General features: G+C 48.2%; 1 protein-coding gene across 1 annotated transcript; it reads left to right on the top strand.

Moving 5' to 3' along the window:
• Positions 1-442: 442 nt before the first annotated feature.
• Positions 443-21,892, top strand: LOC147635061 (uncharacterized). Its single transcript, XM_086804336.1, has 3 exons — positions 443-853; positions 20,218-20,499; positions 20,573-21,892. The coding sequence occupies exons 1-3, from the start codon at positions 557-559 to the stop codon at positions 21,725-21,727; spliced, it is 1,734 nt and encodes a 577-aa protein (XP_086660462.1). The 5' UTR covers positions 443-556; the 3' UTR covers positions 21,728-21,892.
• The last annotated feature ends 877 nt before the right edge of the window (positions 21,893-22,769 follow it).

Raw genomic sequence — 22,769 nt, 5'->3', positions numbered from 1 at the left:
ATGTCTCTAGCATTGGTGCATCATGTATGTAGAGACATATCTTGAAGGCACACTAGAAGGTCAACAAGGCTTATTCCAGGGTGTTCAACAGAACGGATGTAACAGATGTGAGTGGTGTGTGTGAAAGAGGATGAGGGGTATGCAATTTGTATGTGTTAGAGAGAGAGATGTTTACCAACATATGTTTGTAGAGGTTAATCAAATTCAATCCATTGGATTAATTGGAGAGCAAGAGAAGAATCATGGATCATTGGATGAAATGTGTGTGTGTGTGTGTGTGAGAGAGAGAGAGAGAGAGAGAGAGGGGGGGGGAACAAGTTAGGTGCTGGAGTTTGTGTGTGTGTGTGAGAGAGAGAGTGAAGTTTGGGTGCTAAAGTGTGCAGAGAGAGAGAGAGAGCGGAGGAGGGACAGGGAGGGAGGGAGGTGCTACATCTTTTAAAGTGCAGCCAATTACTTATGCCACGTGGGTGACGTGCTTACAAAATTGGTAATTTTGTAGGCATTTCTCTGTGCTCTTTTCTTCTTCGTCTCGAATCTGCTGTAGGCAATTTCCACCATGGAGCGGGGCGTTCCGGGCGCTCAAAACGAGCCCTTCTTCGAGTTGCTTCACCCCAACGCCGCCCGGACCTCGCCCTCATTCTCCACACACAACAACCCGGACGCCGCCCACTCGCAGGAGCCCTCCAGTCTGGACGGTATGGCACCCAGCTACGACTTCCAGCCCACCCACTCCTTCAAATCTGGCGATGGCGCCAAATTTGGCGATGGAGGAAGCAGACTGGAGGATTTCCCCTCATCTCCACACAAAGGACCTCCTCCTGCATCACCTATCGACAATCACTACGAGCCGCAGGTACGACCTGCTAAATTTAGTAGAGATGGGTGATCTTTGATGGCCCTGATTGATGGGTTTTTCCTGCCAAAACCTAGTTGCACAACGAATTAGGCACATGAGAGGTTAGTTGTTTTCTCCCTTGAGGTCAGTATCTGCCAAATACACATATGGATTAAGGTTTTCTGAGGTCTGCTCAGGGGTTGTCTCAGGGCCTAATGCTCCTCACGCAGGATTCATTACGTTTTCTGAGGGATTAATGCACTCGGCACATGACGGATTAGGTGTCTCAATGCTCTATACTCTCTGTTAACCTCCGATGGGTGTAGTACATTGAATCCGCTGCCCAGATAGAGTGGTGGTATTGGATTCACCTCGCATCCCAGCCATCACTTTGGACTTCTATCAATCGCTTCTTGCTGGATTCCCGGCACATGGCTTGATAGCAAGTTTGGCAGCACATTAGAGCTGGTTTTTCCCATCCTTGAATTGTAGCAAGTGGATGACCATGAGTGTCATGTGCATCATAGATGCCATGGACATTCTCAGGGCTAGATCCAGAAGAGGCAGCCAGATAAAGAGTAGAACAAGGATGATGGAGCACAGAGCACTGTTGACTGGAGACAGGCGTGGAGAGCAAACTGAAGACCAGATGGCTGTCGGCTGCAGGAAAAGGTGTTGCTGGCTGCACACAAGGCTGTCGGCTGCACACTGAAGAGGTTGGCTGAACCAGAGGACAAGGGCAGCAGCAGGCGCATCAAGATCCAGGAGTAAATCCAGTCGGGGCTGAATTAAATGGCATTTATGCATTTAATACTGGCCGACCAGCAGTCGGCCAGTTCCCCATGGATTTCAAGGGGCTATAAATAGCCCAAGTACTCATTGTTTTAATCATTCTCTCCCTCTAGGGGTTTGGATCATTAGGGATCCCATAGGGGACAGATTTTGGTGTGTTACCACCTTTTATGTAAGGCAGCCCATGGCTGCAGATTTAGGTACCTTTTTGTACCATAGAATATACTGAATTTTCCAGCACCTCTCTCTCTCTCTCTCTCTACTCTCTCTCTCTATACCTGCGTTTTTACATCAGAAGGTTTCCAAGAGTGTTTAGGGTTGAAAGAAGACTCCTAGAGCTTCCGCGTGTTACATTGGTATCAGAGCATTAGGCTCAGCCAAGCTAAACACTGATTCAGTCCCATATGATGGTGTATAGGTCCAAGGTACAGGAAAGGTCCAAGGTACAGGAAAGTACACGGATTCAAAGCCCAAGGCAAGGAAGACAGATCGGGAAGAACTCCCAGGAGGTTTGTTGGTGGTGTTCCACAGTGCCAGATGGGGATGGCAGTTCCGTGAGCCAGATAGGTTCTCAGGTAACGGTCCCAAGGGAGGTTGATCCTCCAAGGGTGATGTGAGGGTGCCAGACATCTCTCTCAAGAATGAAGACCAAGATGGTGCTCAGAATCAGGGCAGGAATGGATTGTGGACTAGAGGAAAACCAGATGCATAGATCTTCGTCTGAGACAGAGCGGTTTGGAGAATAGGCTGGGTGTTCAGAGAAAAAGGGTTGCCAGGGATGGATGATGACAGAGGGACTGATCCACAATGGCTTGCCGCCATACATCTGCAATGACCATGCCTACTCCTCCCTGCCCACCCAAGGGGCCAAACCCTGCAGACCAAAAGGTGTCCCATCTACCAGGCATCACCGAACCATATCTCCGGATCCTGCTCTCACCCAAATGGTACTCCTGCAACATCAAAATATCAATACTGCCCCCAACCAGGCATCTCTGAAGCTCCTGCCTCAAACAGCCACGATGCCGTATATAATGTGCGCCGCCAAGGCCCTGTACATTCCATGAGATCATCCTCATGGATGACCTGCTGAGGTGGATGCTGTCTCATCCGTGCGGCAGGCCTTCGCAAGCGGCTTGGATGGAGAATAGTCCCCATCCGAGCGGCTACAAGTTTGCCCACCCGGTGTGTTGTAAGAATCTCGGATCAGGCGCCAGTGGCTGTGTCCCATGGCGACTGCCTCCCGCTTAGACATAGCAGCCTCGTGTATGCATACATATCTAGGGTCGCGTGCTAAGTCTGCTACTATACGAATGACCAAATGTCGAATCCCTGAGGCATCCACACTCCATGGATCAAAGAAAAAATGAGCCAACTCCCATAGTCGGCCTATCACATCTGTCACCTCCAGATCGCTCACATGATGAGAAAACTCAATTGCCCGAGTCTTCAAAGTGCTAAGAGTGAGATCCATGGTCCACTCCCGGTCGCGAGGGCCACAGAGGGAATGAGAAGGCCACCGCTAAGTCAAGTGCCTCCTCCCCGCGGGCCGGAGGTATCACTACATGCACTCTGATGGGTGCTGGCTCATGGGGGCCCTCTACTCCAAAAAGCCGTGTGAAGGAGTAATCAAAAGCCTCTGAGCGCTGTCTAGTGTCGAGACGACTCAGCCGACTGCGTGTAGAGGATAGCCGTGAAGCCCGAATCGGCATGGTGAGTCTCCTCTGCGGTGCTCGAGCAAGGTCGGTGCTCAATGTCCTCCGGACTGCAGGTGAACGCCAGGTGACTGCCAGGGCCTCCCGAGGAACTGAGACAAGCAGAGGGGGGGCAGAAGGGGTTGGAGAAGGAGCCGTTGCCGAAACCGGAGCGGGGACGGGAGGAGGCGAAGGTGGAAGCGAGGTGGGAGGGTGGGACGGGGGAGGGGGGGGCGAAGGAGGGGGTGCTGGCATCTCCTGGTCCTCAGTTGGCGCTGGGGTCTCCTCCTGGAGGGGAGCAAAGCTGTTCCTCACGGGAACCCAGTGATGCTGAGACTGAGGCTGCTGCTGCATCGGTCTCTGGGCGTGCTGCTGTGGCTGTCTCCCTCGACGGCGCCCCTGTTCAGGCTGCCACTCCGAGGTCTCTGTGGGCTGGGCAGGTGTCCCGGAGGCTGCTGCCGAGCCGCATCTATGGGTGGGCCACCAGGGGCTTGCTGCTGCGGTGAGGGTCTGGGTCTCCTGCGCGGGCAGGCCTTGGCCAGGTGGCCGACCTGCCTGCAAATAAAGCACTGGTTCGGGAGCCCCGAGAACTCCACTCTTTGATCAATCCATCCCCCCCCCCCCTATCCTGGGTAGCTGAATGACCTTCGGAAGGGAGGAGATGTCAGGAACCAAAACTCTGACTGAAGGTAGCCCAGCTGCTCTAGCCACCACTGAAGCGGCTGTGGGGCCAGTCGCAAGCACCGAGCCCACCAATGCTCCAAGCCTCGAAAGGAGCGGAAGGTACTCGCGGCGGAGTCCAGGGAAGCAAACTATAACATGGAAAAGGCGCTCTCCCTACTCGGCCGCTGCTGGGTCAAAGCCATGCTGCCAAGGTCTAAAAAATGCTCGAGCACCCCTGATGTCAAGGGGACTCATGGCAAGGACCTGGGCCACGCTCTGGGCAGTCTCGAACTCGATCTGGTAGTGTCCACGGCCCAGTAGCTGAACGTCTAGGATCTTGCCCACATCTGCAAGAAGGCGGGCTTGGAGAAGATCCCGGATCTCCCCTCTGCTGGGTCGAGTGCCGACTATACGGTAGATGGTGGAATGTGCCTGGAGGCGTTCCACCTCTGCGGCGAGGCTTGCTTCCTCTTCTGGCGAAAGAGAAAGCCTGATGGGGGTATCCTCAGGGGCGGGCGAGGGGGTTGCAGAAGAGTCCCTCTGAGGTGGGGCGGGAGGAGCCTCCATCAGAGTCTGAAGCTATGGCGAAGGCGGAGCGAATGCGGAGAGGCTTGCAAGAACCGAGCTGCACACAAAGACGGTAAAAAAAAGGAATGAAACCCCCAGGGGACGGAAAAAACCAGAAAGAAGAGGAGGGGGGCGGAAGCAGCGCGACAGGGGGGGGGGTGGGGGGAAAGAGAGGGTTGGCGGAGGGGGGGGGGTCGGGGTGCTGAAGAGGGGAGGGGGGCGCGAAGGCGAGGAGATGGGGCGGTGGGCGCTTCAGCGCAGGAACACGAGGCGGAGGGGGGGCGCACAAGCGAGGGCAGGCGGGAAGGGGGACGCGTAGGCGGGAAGGGGGACTGGGCATGCGGCCGCAACGCGAGCAGGGGGGGAAGGGCGGGAGCTTCAGCGAGCAATATTCGGAAAGGTTGAATACCTTTAAGACCGGACATTGAGTGTCATTATTGTGGCAAGAAGGGTCATAAATCGTGAAACCGGCCTCTAATAGAAACCAGAGTGCGGTGGACTAGCAGTCACCCGTCCACTTGTAGTCTAGATGTGAAAACAAAATAGATTGGAGCTAGAGTGTCCAAATCTGAAAACAAAGTGACACCTGTTGTAACATGCGGAAGCTCTGGGTAGTCTTCTTTCAGCCCTAAACACTCTTGGAAACCTTCTGATGCAAAAACGCACCATCTGATGCAAAAACGCAGGTAGAGAGAGAGTAGAGAGAGAGAGTGAGAAGTGCTGGAATTTCAGTATATACTATGGTACAAAAAGGTACATATCTGTACAGCCATGGGCTGCCTTCATAAAAAGGTTGTTAACCCTAAAATCTGTCCCCTATGGGACCTCCTATGATCCAATCCCCTAGTGGGAGAGAATGAGTCAAACATGGAGCACTTAGTGCCTTTTATAGCACTCTTGGACAAGGTAGGAGCTGGCCGACTGCTGGTCGGCCAGTTCTGAATTCATTAAATGGCTTTTCACTCAGCCGACTTGGATATCTTGGCTTTGTCTTCATGCGCCTTCAGCCACCTTGCTTCCTGGTACAGCCGACAGCTCCTTTACTCAGCCGACTGCCCCCTGGTGCTTCTCCAAGTCCAACCTGGCCACTTCTGTGTCTTGTGCTCCGCATTCTGACTCTATCTGGTTCCTAGTCTTTATCTGCTTGCCTCTTCTGGATCTAGCCCTAGAAATGTCCATGGCATCTGTGATGCACATGACATCCCCCTCTGCTAAACTTGATGACGGGAATCCAACCTGCTCTTGGATGACTGTCATCATCCCAATCCTGTTCCGAAGTCCCTCTGTCATCATCCATCCCTGGCAAACCTTTTTTCTCTGAAAATCCGGTCTGTTCTCCAAACCACTCTGTCTCTGATGAAGATCTATGCATCTGGTCTTCCTCTAGTCCACAATCCATTCCTGCCCTGACTCTGAACACCGTCTTGGTCTTCGTTCCTGGAACTGAGTGTGGCACTCTCACACCACCCTTGGAGGATCAACCTCCCTTGGGACCGTTCCCTTAGAACCTATCTGGCTCACGGAACTGCCATCCCCATCTGGCACTGTGGAACACCACCAACAAACCTCCTGGGAGTTCTTCCCGATCTGTGTTCTCGCCTTGGGCTTCGAATCCGTGTACTTTCCTGTACCTTGGACCTGTACACCATCATATGGGACTGAATCAGTGTTTAGCTTTGCTGAGCCTGATGCTCTGATACCAATATAACATGCGGAAGCTCTGGGTAGTCTTCTTTCAGCCCTAAACACTCTTGGAAACCTTCTGATGCAAAAACGCACCATCTGATGCAAAAACGCAGGTAGAGAGAGAGTAGAGAGAGAGAGTGAGAAGTGCTGGAATTTCAGTATATACTATGGTACAAAAAGGTACATATCTGTACAACCATGGGCTGCCTTCATAAAAAGGTTGTTAACCCTAAAATCTGTCCCCTATGGGACCTCCTATGATCCAATCCCCTAGTGGGAGAGAATGAGTCAAACATGGAGCACTTAGTGCCTTTTATAGCACTCTTGGACAAGGTAGGAGCTGGCCGACTGCTGGTCGGCCAGTTCTGAATTCATTAAATGGCTTTTCACTCAGCCGACTTGGATATCTTGGCTTTGTCTTCATGCGCCTTCAGCCACCTTGCTTCCTGGTACAGCCGACAGCTCCTTTACTCAGCCGACTGCCCCCTGGTGCTTCTCCAAGTCCAACCTGGCCACTTCTGTGTCTTGTGCTCCGCATTCTGACTCTATCTGGTTCCTAGTCTTTATCTGCTTGCCTCTTCTGGATCTAGCCCTAGAAATGTCCATGGCATCTGTGATGCACATGACACCTGTTGGCCCCAAAGCTTGGCGCCCCTTGCGGTATTTCTTTATTCAATTATAATAATATGAATGGCTGAGTACAACAAAAATCAGCCAAGAGTTTACACCTGTATGTCCAATCTGACGGCCCACAATACCTCTTAGCACAGAGGATCTATGCACACAGATCTGTGTTTCTCAATAACACACTGTGCCTCCCTCTGATCAGCCAAGATCACTAAGCAGGGCAGCCATGAGCATACATCTGGCATAACTCAAGTGCATGATACAACATCTCAGCTCATACATACATATGCTGTCCAAACTCTGTCTCAACCCTTGTCAATCTGCCATACCCCTCCTCTCACAAGGGGCTAGATAGCTCATATCTGCAACAACAGACATCAAGCAGTAGAAAGAGAGATAGATGAACAGAAACGGAGCTTACCAAATTCAGCTCGTGAAACAGCACTGGAGGAAGCAACGGTACCAATCTGTACTTGCAGGCACTTGTTTCCACAACCCTGCTTCACACATGTGTTTGTACTTGTCTGTACCCTCCTCCTTGTGTTCACTTCTATGCTGTCTTTGAAAGTACAGATCTGAAAAACAGCACTATACTTGTATGTACTTGATTGCACTTGCTTGTACTTGATTGTACTTGACGGTACGGGCTGTTTCTGCAGAAAACCAGAAGTAGCCGCCTGCTGAATTTGCTGCTGGTCGCCTGCGCTGTCTGCAACAGTGTTGCCCAGCTCCTGTACTTGCCCCAGAATTGGCCGTACAGTGTACCTGCAAAAAGTACAGAGCTGTACTTGCAGTCGTACAGCCTGTACAGCCTGGATTCAGCAGTCGCAGCCGCCTGTCTCTGTCCCACAGCTCTGCGCCTCTCTGTCCACAGCAGTACCTTCTGTTCGTACAGCACTGTACGACTGTTGTACGGCCTGCTCCAGCACACAGCTCACAGAAAACAGCAGCAACAGCCCTAATCAGCAGTCGACCAGAGTTTCCTCAGCTTTTCCACGCATGAGAGCCCACTTTTGCTCCACGACTCCCAAAAGGGAAGAGAGAGAGAGAGAGGAGAGAGAAACACACACTCCAAAAGTGGAGTGGCCCTCCTCCCCAAAATAGTCCCTAGGGCCCCAAACTTTAAAAGTCCCTAGGGGCCACTAAGGCCTAGGGGCAAACTTTAATAAACATTAAAGTTTAATGTTCTAGTTCCCCCCTTCACACCTAGGGATGTCCACTTATCTTAAACTCTGTCCGGGCACCCCCCATGTGAATCATTCAATATTCTGACTCTGCAACCACCATGCCCACACTTGTGTTGTTCCATTTTCACAGGGCCATGACATACCCCCCTCTTGAAAAATGGCAAGCGTCCTCGATTGCATTCTGGTGATGCATCAAAATATCCAAAGTGAAATATACAATATGACAAGATCAACGTCCCAATCTCTCTAAGCCATACACATGTATCAACATTCACTGCAAACCAATGGCATAGTAATAGTCCAAGTTGTATACCACTGTGAACCATACATATCCACAAAAATCTCATGTGACTAGTACACATATATCATAGAAGTCCCATAAACAGATGTACTGTCAACCTCAGTACCTTCGGGTGAAATAAAAACTGCACCAAGCGACCTCTAGATGTCATCTGAGCCTGTCTGTATCAAGGGAGTGGAGGTGCTACCCCCCTCTTGAGCATCAGGTAATGCTCCAGACCCATGCTGTGCTGAACTTGAATGAGCCACAATAAGAGTCGGCTCTAACTCAGAGGCATCGAGATAAAGTTGCAAAACCTGAGGTGAATCTGTTAAGTCACCTTCCTCCATCCACTTCGCATCCATCGGTGAATAGTTCTTGAACTTCACAAGATAGCGACGGGAAACTTTACCTCATACCTTCCTTTCTTTATGTGCCAGTATCTGCTCTGGAATCAGAACCTCATCAAGTTCCTCAACTTCCGGCTGAGCGTCATCTGATACATCCTCAGGCACATCCCCACGGAAAGGTCTAAGAAGACTCACGTGAAAAGCATTGTGAATCCTCCAGTGATCTGGTAACTTCAAACGATAGGTTACCTCACCAATCTTTTCCAAAACCTGAAAAGGCCCATAATATCGCATGCTCAACTTAGGGAATAAGCGCTCTTTACCCTTCATCTTCTTGAGTCTAGCCTTTTCAAAGCGCAAAAGAACCCAATCACCCAATGCAAACTGTAAATCACATCTGTGACGGTCTGCGGCTTTCTTTTGCTTCTGCTGAGTTTTCTGGAGGGCCAACTTAACTCTCCGATAAGCTTCATCCAAGCTCTCCACATACTGATCAGCCTCAAAGATCTTATCCTTTGTATGCAAAATGGGTGGTACCTTCTTCCCTCCTTCTACAATCTCAAAAGGCGCCTTGCCTGTCGAGCTATGTACAGTGTTGTTATATGCAAACTCCACCAAAGGAAGATATTTTTCCCATTGTTGCTTGTGCTCTGACACATAATACTTGAGAAGATCCAACACTGTAGAGTTAGCCCCTTCTGACTGACCATCTGTCTGTGGATGAAATGATGATAAAAACTTGAGAGTTGTACCCATGTTGTCAAACAACCCTCTCCAGAACAAACTCGTCATCCGTGGATCACGGTCACTAATGATAGACGTAGGCAAGCCATGATACTTGAAGATGTTCGCCATGAACAACTTCACCATATGATCCACTTTGATCGTCTTACGCACGGGAATGAAATGAGCCTGCTTACTGAACTTGCATATGATAGTCCAGATGCCATCATTTCCCGTTTGTGTCCGTGGAAGATCAAATACAAAATCCATGGCAATGCTCTCCCAAGGTCTATCTGGAATAGGTAAAGGCTGTAATAACCCTGGTGTCTTTTGACGGTCAAACTTTACCTTCTGACATACGATGCATTGCCTCACAAAGGCATCAACATCTCTTCTCAAGGTTGGCCAATAAAAGAAAGTCTCCACTGCTTTGACCGTGGCGTCAATACCTCTATGACCTGCATATGGTGGAGCATGACTTTCAATCATAACCTTGAGTCGCAATGGCCTGGTAACACACAGTCTGCCATGCATCAATAAAAACCCATCTCTGAGAGTATAGTGCTCATGCCGCTGACCCTCAGACATCTGATCATACAACCTTTCAAAGTCCTCATCACGGGCATACTGCTCTTTCATTTCATCAAGCTCATGATGATAAGCAAGTGAAACTGCAGAGACCTGTGGCTTGCGTGACAAAGCATCTGCCACTACATTCTTTTTGCCTTCCACATGCACAATCTGGAAGTGAAACATTGACAAAAAGTTTGCCCAACGCATATGCTTCTCTGAAAGCTTAGTCTGCGTGAGGAAATAACACAAGGTTTGATGATCTGTCTGTACAGTAAAATCAGCCCCAAGCAAGTAGTGTTTCCATGTAGAAAGAGCGTGAATTACAGCCAACATCTCTTTCTCATAAACCTGTAAATGCTTCTCAGCATCTTGCAAAACTCTACTCTCATAGGCTATGACATGTCCCTCTTGCATGAGAACTGCACTAATGCTACTTCCACATGCATCACACTGGACAACAAAAGCCTTTCGGAGGTCCGGTAACACCAATACTGGGTCCGAAGTAAGCTTTTCTTTGAGCTTTTTGAATGCTGTAATTTCCCGATCAGCCCATCGAAACGGAGTTGCCTTCTTTGTCAAAGCATGAAGAGGCGAAGCAATTTCAGCAAAGTGCCGTATGTAACGCCTGTAATAGGAACACAATCCTAGAAAGCTGCGTACATCATGCACGGTCCTCAAAGCTGGCCAATTAAGTATTGCTTCCACTTTTGCTGGATCCATACAGACTCCATGACCAGACACAATATGCCCCAAGAAATGTATTTCTTGCAAAAAGAACTCACTCTTCTTGCCATTAACAACCAACCTATGGTTTCTGAGTTCTGCAAACACAATGGCCAAATGCCTTCTATGCTCTTCCTCAGTTTGTGAATGCACAATCATATCATCAAAGAATGTGTCCACAAACTCTCTATGAGGCCTGAAAATCCTGTCCATCATTCTGTTAAAGGTGGCAGGCGCATTTGTCAAACCAAAGGGCATAACCAAGAACTCATACAACCCAAACGTGGTTCGGAATGCTGTCTTATGCACATCCTCGGGTCTAATGCGTATCTGATGATACCCGCTTTTCAAGTCGATACGACTAAAAACTGTGGAGCCCTGTAAGCGGTCCAAGATGTCATCGATCCTCGGTATGGGGAATCGATTCTTGATGGTATTCTTGTTCAGCGCCCTGTAATCAATACACATGCGCCAAGAACCATCCTTCTTCTGCACTAAGAGCACAGGTGAGCAAAAGGGTGATGAGCTAGGCTGTATCAATCCCTTATTCAAAAGCTCCTGCACCTGACTCATAATCTCTTCCTGTTGGGCTGCACTAACACGGTACGGCGGTCTATTCGGTGGAGTACTACCAGGAATCAGATCAATAGCATGATCTTCTGGCCTCTTAGGAGGTAGTTCTCCTGGCAATGACTCGGAAAAACAGTCTTGAAACCCACATAAGAAATCAGTCCTGTCCTTATCTAACATAGACAAATTAGACTTAGACTCATCATCCTGTGCATCCTTTACATAAATCAAGTACGCGGAAAGATGCTTTTTCATTACTGATGAAATCGCCGAAGTGGATACAATAGGAACAGATTCTCCTTTGAGTTTTACATCCAATACATGTTCTTTCCCTCTATGAGTCAGAGTGATTTTCCTATTGTAAGTATCCACCACCGCATGTACCCTGTGGCACCATGGCATCCCCAACAAAACATCACAGCCATCCAAAGGCATGATGAAGAACTCTTCGCTGTCCACATAACCCTGCAAATGAACCCGAAGCTTCCCAATGATAGGAGTAACGGGTTCTGCATACCCTGGACAAGCCATATTAGCCTCATGTAACGGCCCCATCTCCTCTGCGCGAATCCCCAATCGGCCAGCCAAATCTGGTGAAATAAAGTTGGCTCTAGCACCTGTGTCAAAGAAGATCAAGGCATTCTGATCTCTCACTTTGCCCCATGCCCTGCACAACTCTGTAGCTTCACCACCTGGCTGTTCCCCCACAAGATCAGGAACTAAGCCTGTAGAAGGTTTTTGTTTCTTTGGCTTGGACTCTCCTTTATTGTCAGAGTCCTTTTGGGACTTTCTTTTGGGACAATTGAATGACATATGCCCCTCTTCAGTACAGTAAAAACACTTCTGAGCATCTCTCAAAGCCTGTCGTTTCTCAGAAGTCCTCTAGGCTCTTGGGCATTGGCAACTTCTTATACTTTGTCTCTGAAGACCCTTTAGCATCACGAGAAGCATGCCCAAATTTTTCAGCTTTCTTGCTCAATTTTTTACTGCCTTTAAACCCAGATGAACCACCTGTGAGTAACGCATTAGCTGTCATAGCATTTTCAATCATCTGTGACATGTTCGTTACTCTTGTCTTTATACAATAATCTCGTACCTCTTTGTGCAGTCCACAACAATACTTCTCTACCTGCTCAGATAATGGCACGGCACGGTAAGAAGTCACTGGGAGTAGAGCTTCCCAAAACTTCTTGTTATAATCCTCCAAACTATCACACTTTGAAGCATCCAACTTGTGCCATGCGGTCATAACATCCACCTCAAATGTAGATGTGAGCCATACGGAAGAGAAAACTTGTTTGAATTGGACCCATGTGGTGGGTGCTATGCCCTGCAAAAGAAGAGTAGACCACCACTGCAAAGCATTGCCCTTGAGAAAAGTGGCAGCTTTCCTCACCTTAGAGGACTCTGTGTAATTCCCACCAGAAAAAGCAGCATCAAACTGCTGTAAAAAGGTAAGTGCTTTAAGCTTACCCTTGGCCCCACTGAATGTGTCAAACTTCACTACAGCTCCCCCTTCCTTGTAATCCTTCGCCTTTCCCATAGGCGTTAGATTATCATATGGAAGTGGTTTCGCAAGATTGCTGCCCCCAACATTCATACCCATCATTGGGTCAACATTTCCCATTCCCACACCAGGCATACCATACATTCCAGCCATGTTTCCAAACATTCCGTTATGCATACCGGGCTGCATGCCACCAAACATATTGCCTTGCATCCCAGGTTGCATGCTTCCAAACATATTTCCTTGCATACCGGACTGCATACCACCATACATATTCCCTTGCATGCCAGGCTGAAAATTGGCTCCAAAAGGCCCATACATACCCATGCCTCCCTGAGGGTAACCCCCAGTCATGGATTGGAACACCGAACCACCACCAAAATAACCTGGATGCATATTCTGCTGAGGAATAGGTGGCTGTCCATAGAAGGAACTCTGTGGGTTAGCACCAAAAGCATGCTGCATATTCGGAAACTGTGCAGGAGATGGATCCTGTGGAGTGGTACCACTATGACCCTGTGGAAGATTCTTTGAACGAACCTTCTTCTTCTTTTTCTCGGGCTCTGTGCGAGATCTCATAAATTCAGCAAATCTCTCACTCTGTGTGAGCTGCATAAAAGTATCCATAACACTAGCCAAACGATCTTTGAACCGAGCATCATCATCCTCTTCTCACTCTGTGCGAGATCTCATAAATTCAGCAAATCTCTCACTCTGTGTGAGCTGCATAAAAGTATCCATAACACTAGCCAAACGATCTTTGAACCGAGCATCATCATCCTCTTTACCATGCACATCTTCTGGCTGTGTTACATCCTCATAAGGCTCAACATCTGCAGCCTGTTCTCCTGCAAAAATATCCTCAGATACATCTCTTTCAGGAGAAGTCTCTTGCTCTTCTTCTTCATGATAGAAGTACTCATCCTCTGTATCAGACATGTTTGCTGAATTTTCAGCGATGGCTTTCTTCAAAGCAACCACGAGCTCACCCCCTTGAGAAAGTTGATGATTGGTCCCGGGGACAGAACCTTGAAACCGGCCTCTGATAGAAACCAGAGTGCGGTGGACTAGCAGTCACCCGTCCACTTGTAGTCTAGATGTGAAAACAAAACAGATTGGAGCTAGAGTGCCCAAATCTGAAAACAAAGAAACACCTGTTGGCCCCAAAGCTTGGTGCCCCTTGCGGTATTTCTTTATTCAATTGTAATAATATGAATGGCTGAGTACAACAAAAATCAGCCAAGAGTTTACACCTGTATGTCCAATCTGACGGCCCACAATACCTCTTAGCACAGAGGATCTATGCACACAGATCTGTGTTTCTCAATAACACACTGTGCCTCCCTCTGATCAGCCAAGATCACTAAGCAGGGCAGCCATGAGCATACATTTGGCATAACTCAAGTGCATGATACAACATCTCAGCTCATACATACATATGCTGTCCAAACTCTGTCTCAACCCTTGTCAATCTGCCATACCCCTCCTCTCACAAGGGGCCAGATAGCTCATATCTGCAACAGACATCAAGCAGTAGAAAGAGAGATAGATGAACAGAAACGGAGCTTACCAAATTCAGCTCGTGAAACAGCACTGGAGGAAGCAACGGTACCAATCTGCACTTGCAGGCACTTGTTTCCACAACCCTGCTTCACACATGTGTTTGTACTTGTCTGTACCCTCCTCCTTGTGTTCACTTCTATGCTGTCTTTAAAAGTACAGATCTGAAAAACAGCACTGTACTTGTATGTACTTGCTTGTACTTGCTTGTACTTGACGGTACGGGCTGTTTATGCAGAAAACCAGAAGTAGCCGCCTGCTGAATTTGCTGCTGGTCGCCTGCGCTGTCTGCAACAGTGTTGCCCAGCTCCTGTACTTGCCCCAGAATTGGCCGTACAGTGTACCTGCAGAAAGTACAGAGCTGTACTTGCAGTCGTACAGCCTGTACAGCCTGGATTCAGCAGTCGCAGCCGCCTGTCTCTGTCCCACAGCTCTGCGCGCCTCTGTCCACAGCAGTACCTTCTGTTCGTACAGCACTGTACGACTGTTGTACGGCCTGCTCCAGCACACAGCTCACAGAAAACAGCAGCAACAGCCCTAATCAGCAGTCGACCAGAGTTTCCTCAGCTTTTCCACGCATGAGAGCCCACTTTTGCTCCACGACTCCCAAAAGGGAAGAGAGAGAGAGAGGAGAGAGAAACACACACTCCAAAAGTGGAGTGGCCCTCCTCCCCAAAATAATCCCTAGGGCCCCAAACTTTAAAAGTCCCTAGGGGCCACTAAGGCCTAGGGGCAAACTTTAATAAACATTAAAGTTTAATGTTCTAGTTCCCCCCTTCACACCTAGGGATGTCCACTCATCTTAAACTCTGTCCGGGCACCCCCCATGTGAATCATTCAATATTCTGACTCTGCAACCACCATGCCCACACTCGTGCTGTTCCATTTTCACAGGGCCATGACAAATCGCCCCAATGTCGCAAGACGAAGCGGGATGAAGAAGCAAAGAACTCTTTCTCTACAGCGGTGTCTCAGACCAAGAAGGATGATGGTATTCTTCTATTAGCAGGTACTCGTCGTGTACTGGCTGTTGTGACTTCTCAGTCGCGGTCGTGGATTGTGGATAGCGGTGCTACTGCTCACATGACACCCCATTGAGATTAGTTCGAGGACTTCACTACCAGGACAGGCGAGATCACTTTGGGTGATTCTTCTTCCGAGCTAGTGCATGGACATGGCATCTCCATCTTCCGCTCCTTCGAGGACAAGAGGTACTTCTCGGATGTTATGTACATTCCAAATTTGGCATTTAACCTTTTGTCAGTGAGTGCTCTTACAGCTCATGGTGCGGAGGTGATCTTCTCTCGTTATGAGATTACCATTTGTGATAAGGAGACTGGTAGCATCTTGGCTCAGGGAATCCAAGATAGTGGTTTGTACAAGTTGACCGCTTTGCTTTCTTTTGGTTCTTCTTTAGCTCTTTGGCATGCTCGGTTTGGCCATTTGAGCTATTAGCTTCTACAACGAGCATCGAAGGATAGGTTGGTTGAGGGTTTACCGGCCATCAAGGCTCCATCTTCTGTTTGTTCCTCTTGTTTACAAGGGAAGCAACACCGAGCCGCCTTTCCGAAGGAGGCGACACACAGATCTTCGACATCACTTGCTCTTGTTCATGCAGACTTATGTGGTCGTATGGGTACCACGTCTTTGAGTAAGGTGTCGTACATGCTCGTGATGGTGGATGACTTCTCCAGATATACTTGGGTCTTCTTTCTGAAGTCCAAGGATGAGGCTTTTCAGCACGTTTGTGATTGGAGAGTTGAGGTGGAAAAAGAGACCGGTTCCTCGGTCAAGGCTATCAGGACCGATTGAGGGGGTGAGTTTACATCCCAGGAGTTTCAGCAATATTGCAAGGCTCATGGCATTCAGAGATGGCTTACTATAGCATATACTCCATCACAGAATGGAGTTGCAAAGAGGAAGAATAGGACCATTATGGAGATTGCTCGTGCTATGCTTGAGCATTCTTCATTACCTTGACGTTTTTGGGTTGAGGCGGCTTCTATTGCTGTCTATATTCAGAACACGTCTCCTACTGGTGCTCTTCCAGATAAAACTCCATATGAGGCTTTCCATGGTGAGAAGTCCTCTGTTGTTCATTTCCGGGTATTTGGTTGTTCGGCGTATGTACATGTGCCTAAGGAGCATCGCTCCAAGTTGGACTCAAAGTCTCAGCCCGTGACTTTTCTCGGATACAACACTGTGTCCAAGGCACATCGTCTAGATGATTAGCAGGCCGACAAAGTTGTGAACCGTGATGTGGTGTTCGACGAGACTCCTACATCTTCAGAGGGGGGTGGTGAGCTTCCTCCTCCTCCTCCTCCTCCTCCCTCTGCTTCTGTTACACCTCCAGCTGTGGATTCTGAGTCAGATGATGATGACTCTGCTCCTCCTCTAGCGAGTACGAGCAGATCTGTGCCTGGATGGTATTTTCAAACTTTGAGCTTCCTTCTGCTTCTCCGCCTGGTTCTCTCAGGTGAACTTCCAGAGTTTCAGGGAAACAAATTCATGAGGGTAACATGTTTGTTAGCTATGCTCTTATTTCCTCTTATCATTCATGGTCCGTTTGATCCCACTTTTGTGGACAAGGCTCTTTCACATGAGCCTTGGCGTTGTGCTATGCAGGCAGAGCTGGATGCTATTGAACGGAATGGCACTTGGATTTTGGTGCCTAGGCCATTGCAGCTTAAGGTGATTGGTGTGCGTTGGATCTTCAAATCAAAGTTCCGAGCTCATGGCAGCTTGGACAAGCACAAGGGTTACGCTCAACGCCTTGGAGTTGACTTCGATGAGACCTTTGCTCCGACAGCCCGGATGACCACCATTCGCACCGTTCTTGCTCTTGCAGGACATCATAGATGGCCCGTATTCCAGATGGACGTCAAGTCGGCTTTCCTAAATGGAGAGCTTACACAGGAGGTTTATGTTGATCAGCCACTGGGATTTGTTGTTCCAGGCAAACAGGATTAGCTGTACCGGCAGAAGAAAGCTTTATATGGTATGCAGCGGGCTCCGCGGGTTTGGTACCAGCAAATTGATGAGTTCTTTCAAAAGCTCGGCTTGCGCTGTTCTCATGCAGATTTGAACCTTTATATCCTCCTTGAGAGGGGGTTGATTGTTATCATTGTGGTCTATGTTGATGACCTCATCTTTACATGTTCTTATTCTACAAGGATCCGTTCAGTCATGGATGCTTTGGAGACAGAGTTTGAGATGACGGATCTTGGTTTTCTGCATTATTTTCTTGGCTTTGAGATTTGGCAGACCTCGAAGGACATTTTCTTCTCTCCATAGAAGTACACACGGGAGATACTTGACAGATTTCAGATGACTGGATGCAAACCAGTATCTTCTCCTATGGATACTAGTGAGAAGCTCTCTCTTCTTGATGCTTCTCCAGGGATTGAGCAGGGACAGTATCGGGTTCTCGTCGGTTGTTTGGTTTGGTTGACCTACTCCCGATTGGACGTGTGTTTCGCAGTCAGTTTATTGAGTTGTTTCTCATCCAAACCCCATCAGTAGCATTGGCGGTGTGCTCTCAGAGTTCTTCGGTACTTGCGTGGTACTTTGGACTGTCATCTTCTATGGCCAAGGATGCACTCTTCTTGGATGGTCTGATTCAGATTGGGCTGGAGATCTAGATACTCGGCATTCGACCATTTATTGTGTTTTTTCACTTGGGTCTGGAGCCATTTCATGGAGCAATCTACTGTGGCACCTTCCTCTACAGAGGCAGAGTATCGCGCGGTTTGTTATGCTGCATGTGAGGCAATTTGGTTGCGGAGATTATTGGAGGAGCTTGGTTGTCCTCCTACCAGATCTACTCTTCTTTGGTGTGACAATTAGAGTTGCATCGCCATCGCCAAGAACCTTGTGTTTCATGCTCGTACGAAACACATTGAGATACAGTATGACTATGTTCGTGAACGGGTTCTTGCTGGAGATTTGCGTTTGGAGTATTGTCCTTCAACGGATAATGCAGTAGATTTGTTCACCAAGCCAATTTCTTAGGCTTCCTTGGCTCCTCATCTTCGGCTTCTCGGAGTATGTTGAACATCTGGTGCTAAGAGGGGGTGTTAGCACATTCATCCCCAGTTTCCGCTCATATTTGGTGCCCCTTTTGGTCCCTTTTACATGGCCCTTGATTGTGGGCTGGCCACCCCATTTTTGTACATTTTTCTGGGATTTTTCCCATCTCGGGTGCTTTTTTCCTAGTTGGCGAGCATTACCATGTCCAGTCAACCAGGTGCTCTTGTCTAGTTGGCCAGCCTCTCTTACCTATAAATAGGTGGGCTGGCCTCTCAAATTTCTCATAGTCTAGTATTTCCTTTTGCTCCCTCACTTATGAGACTCATCATGTCTCTTGCTTGGGACTGTATCATTTCAGTATATTCAGCATCGTTGCTCCATATCTCTCTCTCTCTCTCTCTCTCTCTCTCTCTCTCTCTCTCTCGCACTCTCTGCTCGGCACACTCTAGTTCTTGTTTGCTTCCGCTCTGTGCACTCATTCACAAATCTCCCGACGGATACGGAATAAGTACATCATTGGTATTTCCAGGCACAAACCTGGCATATTGAAAAGCATGGAACTGGGATCCTTGGCACTCGGATCCACACATTGGCCATAAACAAGCGCAAGAAATTGGGATCCCGGACGCTCCAAGCCACAAACTGGCCATAAGCAGGCTCAAGAAACAGGGATCCCGGATACTCGGATCCACAAACTGGCCACACACGGGCACAAGAAACTGGAGAGAATCGCCAATGAGGTGATAGCTCAAATGGTGAAGGTGTTTGCCTAGGACCAAGAGGTCCTGGTGTCAAGCCTCCAGGATCTCCCTGTAAGGCAAACCTTCAAAACAAACCATAAACCATGAAGGGGGTGTAGGCATACTCGCCGCCCAACCATGACAGCCGTGAGCGAAGCTCACAATCTTGGCCGTCCCCACCGAGCCACTGGCTAGAGCGTCATGCTCTCGTGAGTGCCCTGCCATCGTCCTCATTGGGTGTCCTCTACCACCTGGGGTTGACCCCCAAGGACGACGGCCTTCTGTGCGATGGCGTTCCTGCTCCACGCACTTTGCACTCCTGTGCTCCATCCGTCGGTGTGTGCCCAACTGGTACCCCTCCCCCCAATAAATAGGGAAGGAACGCCCAAAAAGCACACACTATCAATAGTAGACCAAAAAGCACATGTCCGCCCACAACATATCTCACTCTAGCTCACCAATCGGCTTGCCCCTAGCGTGCACACGACACCTGGGTTCAAAACTCCCCTTAAATAAGCGGCCTATGGGCGGCTGGGTTGTCTCCAGACAGTGAAATTTGGTAACTATGGGAGGAGCTTGGGCCAAAGGCCAGTTGAAAAAAAAAAAAAAACAGGAGAGAATCATTTGGGTGGCCAAATGGTGACAATCATTCTGTCTTAGACCTGCGCCACCTTGAGGAGTGCCATGCAATGAACAGCAATAAGAGGCGCAAAACCTTGTTGGAATTGGCTCAATTTAGAGGCAGATGTGCAGGTTTTTCCTTCCTGTAGTCGTGTTTCAGCAAGCTTTTTCACCAAACTTTCTTGCTCTATTCCTCGACTCAGGGCTAGGTGTATCTTTTCTAGTTTTTTTTTTTGTTCGGCGCACGTTTGTGTATGTTGGCACATGGGTGTGTATGTTGGCACGTTTGTGTGTGTATGGGCTTGCTCTATTCCTTGTCTCAGGGCTAGGTGTATTTTTTCTAGATTTTTTTTTTTGGCACGCGCTCGTGTGTGTATGTTGGCTTATGTGTGTGTACGGGTGTGGGGGTGTGCACGGGCGTCCTTTTCCTACAATTTTTGTTTGAAATTTATCTTTCAGCAGCATGAAATCGTTATTTTTCTATGTGAAGGGTTCTCTTGCAACTGAGCCAGCTCGAGGGCTTGATTATGGTAAGCCCAAGGAAGAGAGGGATGCATGCGACCTAGTGACCATGGCTGCTATTGAACGCACAATGAAGAACTATAACGACAACCTTCTGTGTGCACTTGACGACGTGAGTGGAAGGCTGTCACAGCTCGAGACTACCGTGCAAGGGTTAGAACATTCCATTGGAGGACTAAAATTTGCTGAAGGAGAGAAGCACAACCAGAGCAATGGCAGGCTAACGAGGCTAGAGCTTCTCATTAAAGAGGTAACTTTTTTGGCTTTCTGATGTACTTTATAAGCTCTAAAAATCATCCTGGTTGGAACTTGTGATTGCACAGGTTCACACAGGGGTACAGCTTCTACATGATAAGCACAAGGTAGATGAAGCAAAGCTTCAATTGACAAAGTCACAACCTGCTAATGACAAGGCAGCAGGAGGTGGACTGGTGCAAACACCTGCGGATGGATGGCAGCAGCCCAAAGAGGACGTTCCTCCTCACATGGCATCATCTTCTGAGCGTTCTCAACAGATGACACAGCATCTGCCACCGCGATATCCTCCCCAACCGCCACCTCACTATCCTCATGCACCACCACCTCAACCGCAGACATTTGCAGCTCCACAGAGTCTGTCGTCACTACCAACAAGCATGAATGAGCCTGGTAAGCTGACTGCTCAACAATCTTATCCTTTGCCCCCACAATCACATATTCCTGTTCCTGCGCAACATCTACCAAGTACGGCACAGCCACCGCCACCTCAGCACTCCATGCAGATGCCTCCATTTCATTATCAGCCACCCCAACCACCACCACCACCACAAGGCTCCTACAATCCGCCGGTGGAAGCGACCTCATATGGGCATATTCAGCCCCACCAACATCTCCCCGCACCACCTACACCAGTAAGTAGTACTTATTTACCTGAACTTCCTCAGTACACCCCAGGAACGTATGGAGGACCACGGCAACATCCAGTGCCACAAGAGGTGCTACATTCTTCTCAGCAGCATGGTTCTAGTGGGTCTCAACATATGTATGAACCTGTGGTTGGACGAGTGGGGCCTACTCCAGGTGTTATGGCCTCACCTTATGTTCAACCGCCACCTCAGTCATCACCTGCAGTATCCATGTATGAAACACCTAGTGGTGGTGGGTACGGTACTCCACCGTATAGAGCAGATCAGCCGGTACCCTCTGCTCCGAGCGGAGGAGGAGCTAGCTATCCTCGATTGCCAACCGCACAACCATTGCGTCCTGCTTTACCAGCTTCTAATGGAGCTCCAGTTGGGTCTGCTTCAACAATTCGTACTCAGATAGATGAAGTAACTGAAAAGGTTGTTGCAATGGGTTTCTCGAGGGAGCAAGTCCAGGCAGTGGTGCGGCGTCTGACAGAGAATGGACAATCTGTGGAGCTGAATGTGGTACTGGATAAGCTTATGAATGGGAGGGAGTCTCCTCAACCACCTAGAGGTTGGTTTGGTCGAGGATAGCTGTGGGATAAATTTCTGGATCGTGATAAGTTTAATATGTACAAATGTGGTGATTTTCTGATTGTAGATTTATGAACAAGTGCGGACTATGAGATTGGTTTATGATTGCTTTAACTAACGTGTAATTGAATTGAAGGAGTTTCTGTGCTCAAGTTAAATGTATCATAAGATAATGCTACTCATAAATGTATTAGTTTTGTGTAGAGTCAAGTGCTAAGTAATGGTTACCTCTCGGCCTATAGATTGTGGGCTACTCATTAATATATTTGATACTAAAGATTATTCCAAGATTGTGATTACTTGCGGTTCAATGGGTTAATACGACATATTACCTTTAGAAATTACAGGGGTCACAGGCTTTCTATCCTCTTCCACATCTATCCACATCATATCTCATTCATTCCATCCACTTTACATCATATCTCATTCATACACATCCTATCTCATTCATCCACATCCATCCAATCATTCACATGCACGACTATCCACATCTATCCATACATTCACATCCATATATATTCACATCACATCACATTTCATCCACATCTCTTTACATCATATCACATCTCATCCACATCCACATCCACATCTCTTTACATTAAATCACATCTTATCCACATCCACATCACATTCACATCCACATCTCTTTACATTACATCACATCTCATCCACATCCACATCACATTCACATCCACATCTCTTTTTAGCACATCACATCTCATCCACATCCACATCGCTTTCACATCCACATCCCTTTACATTACATCCACATACACATCCACATCCACATCCATTTACATCACATTCTTTCACATACACATCCACATCCATTTACATCACATTCTTTCACATACACATCCACATCCATTTACTTCCCATCTCACCCTTTCACATATCCTCTCATCTCATCATTCACATCCACATCCATTTACTTCACATCTCATCCACATTCATTTTCAGCACACCACATCCTATCACATCCCATTCACATCTTATCACATCCATTCACATCCTATCGTATCTCATACATTCACATTTTCTT

This window comes from Cibotium barometz, chromosome 10, assembly GCF_041138505.1.
Source record: "Cibotium barometz isolate CiBa-2024 chromosome 10, ASM4113850v1, whole genome shotgun sequence".
Taxonomy (NCBI): Eukaryota; Viridiplantae; Streptophyta; class Polypodiopsida; order Cyatheales; family Cibotiaceae; genus Cibotium; species Cibotium barometz.
This window is presented reverse-complemented; position numbering and strand designations above follow the sequence as displayed.

Coding starts and splice junctions, on each gene's coding strand:
- LOC147635061 (XM_086804336.1), top strand. CDS start 557: ATGGAGCGGGGCGTTCCGGGCGCTCAAAACGAGCCCTTCTTCGAGTTG. Junction 854..20,217: donor ACAATCACTACGAGCCGCAG/GTACGACCTGCT, acceptor TTCTATGTGAAG/GGTTCTCTTGCAACTGAGCC. Junction 20,500..20,572: donor TAGAGCTTCTCATTAAAGAG/GTAACTTTTTTG, acceptor GTGATTGCACAG/GTTCACACAGGGGTACAGCT.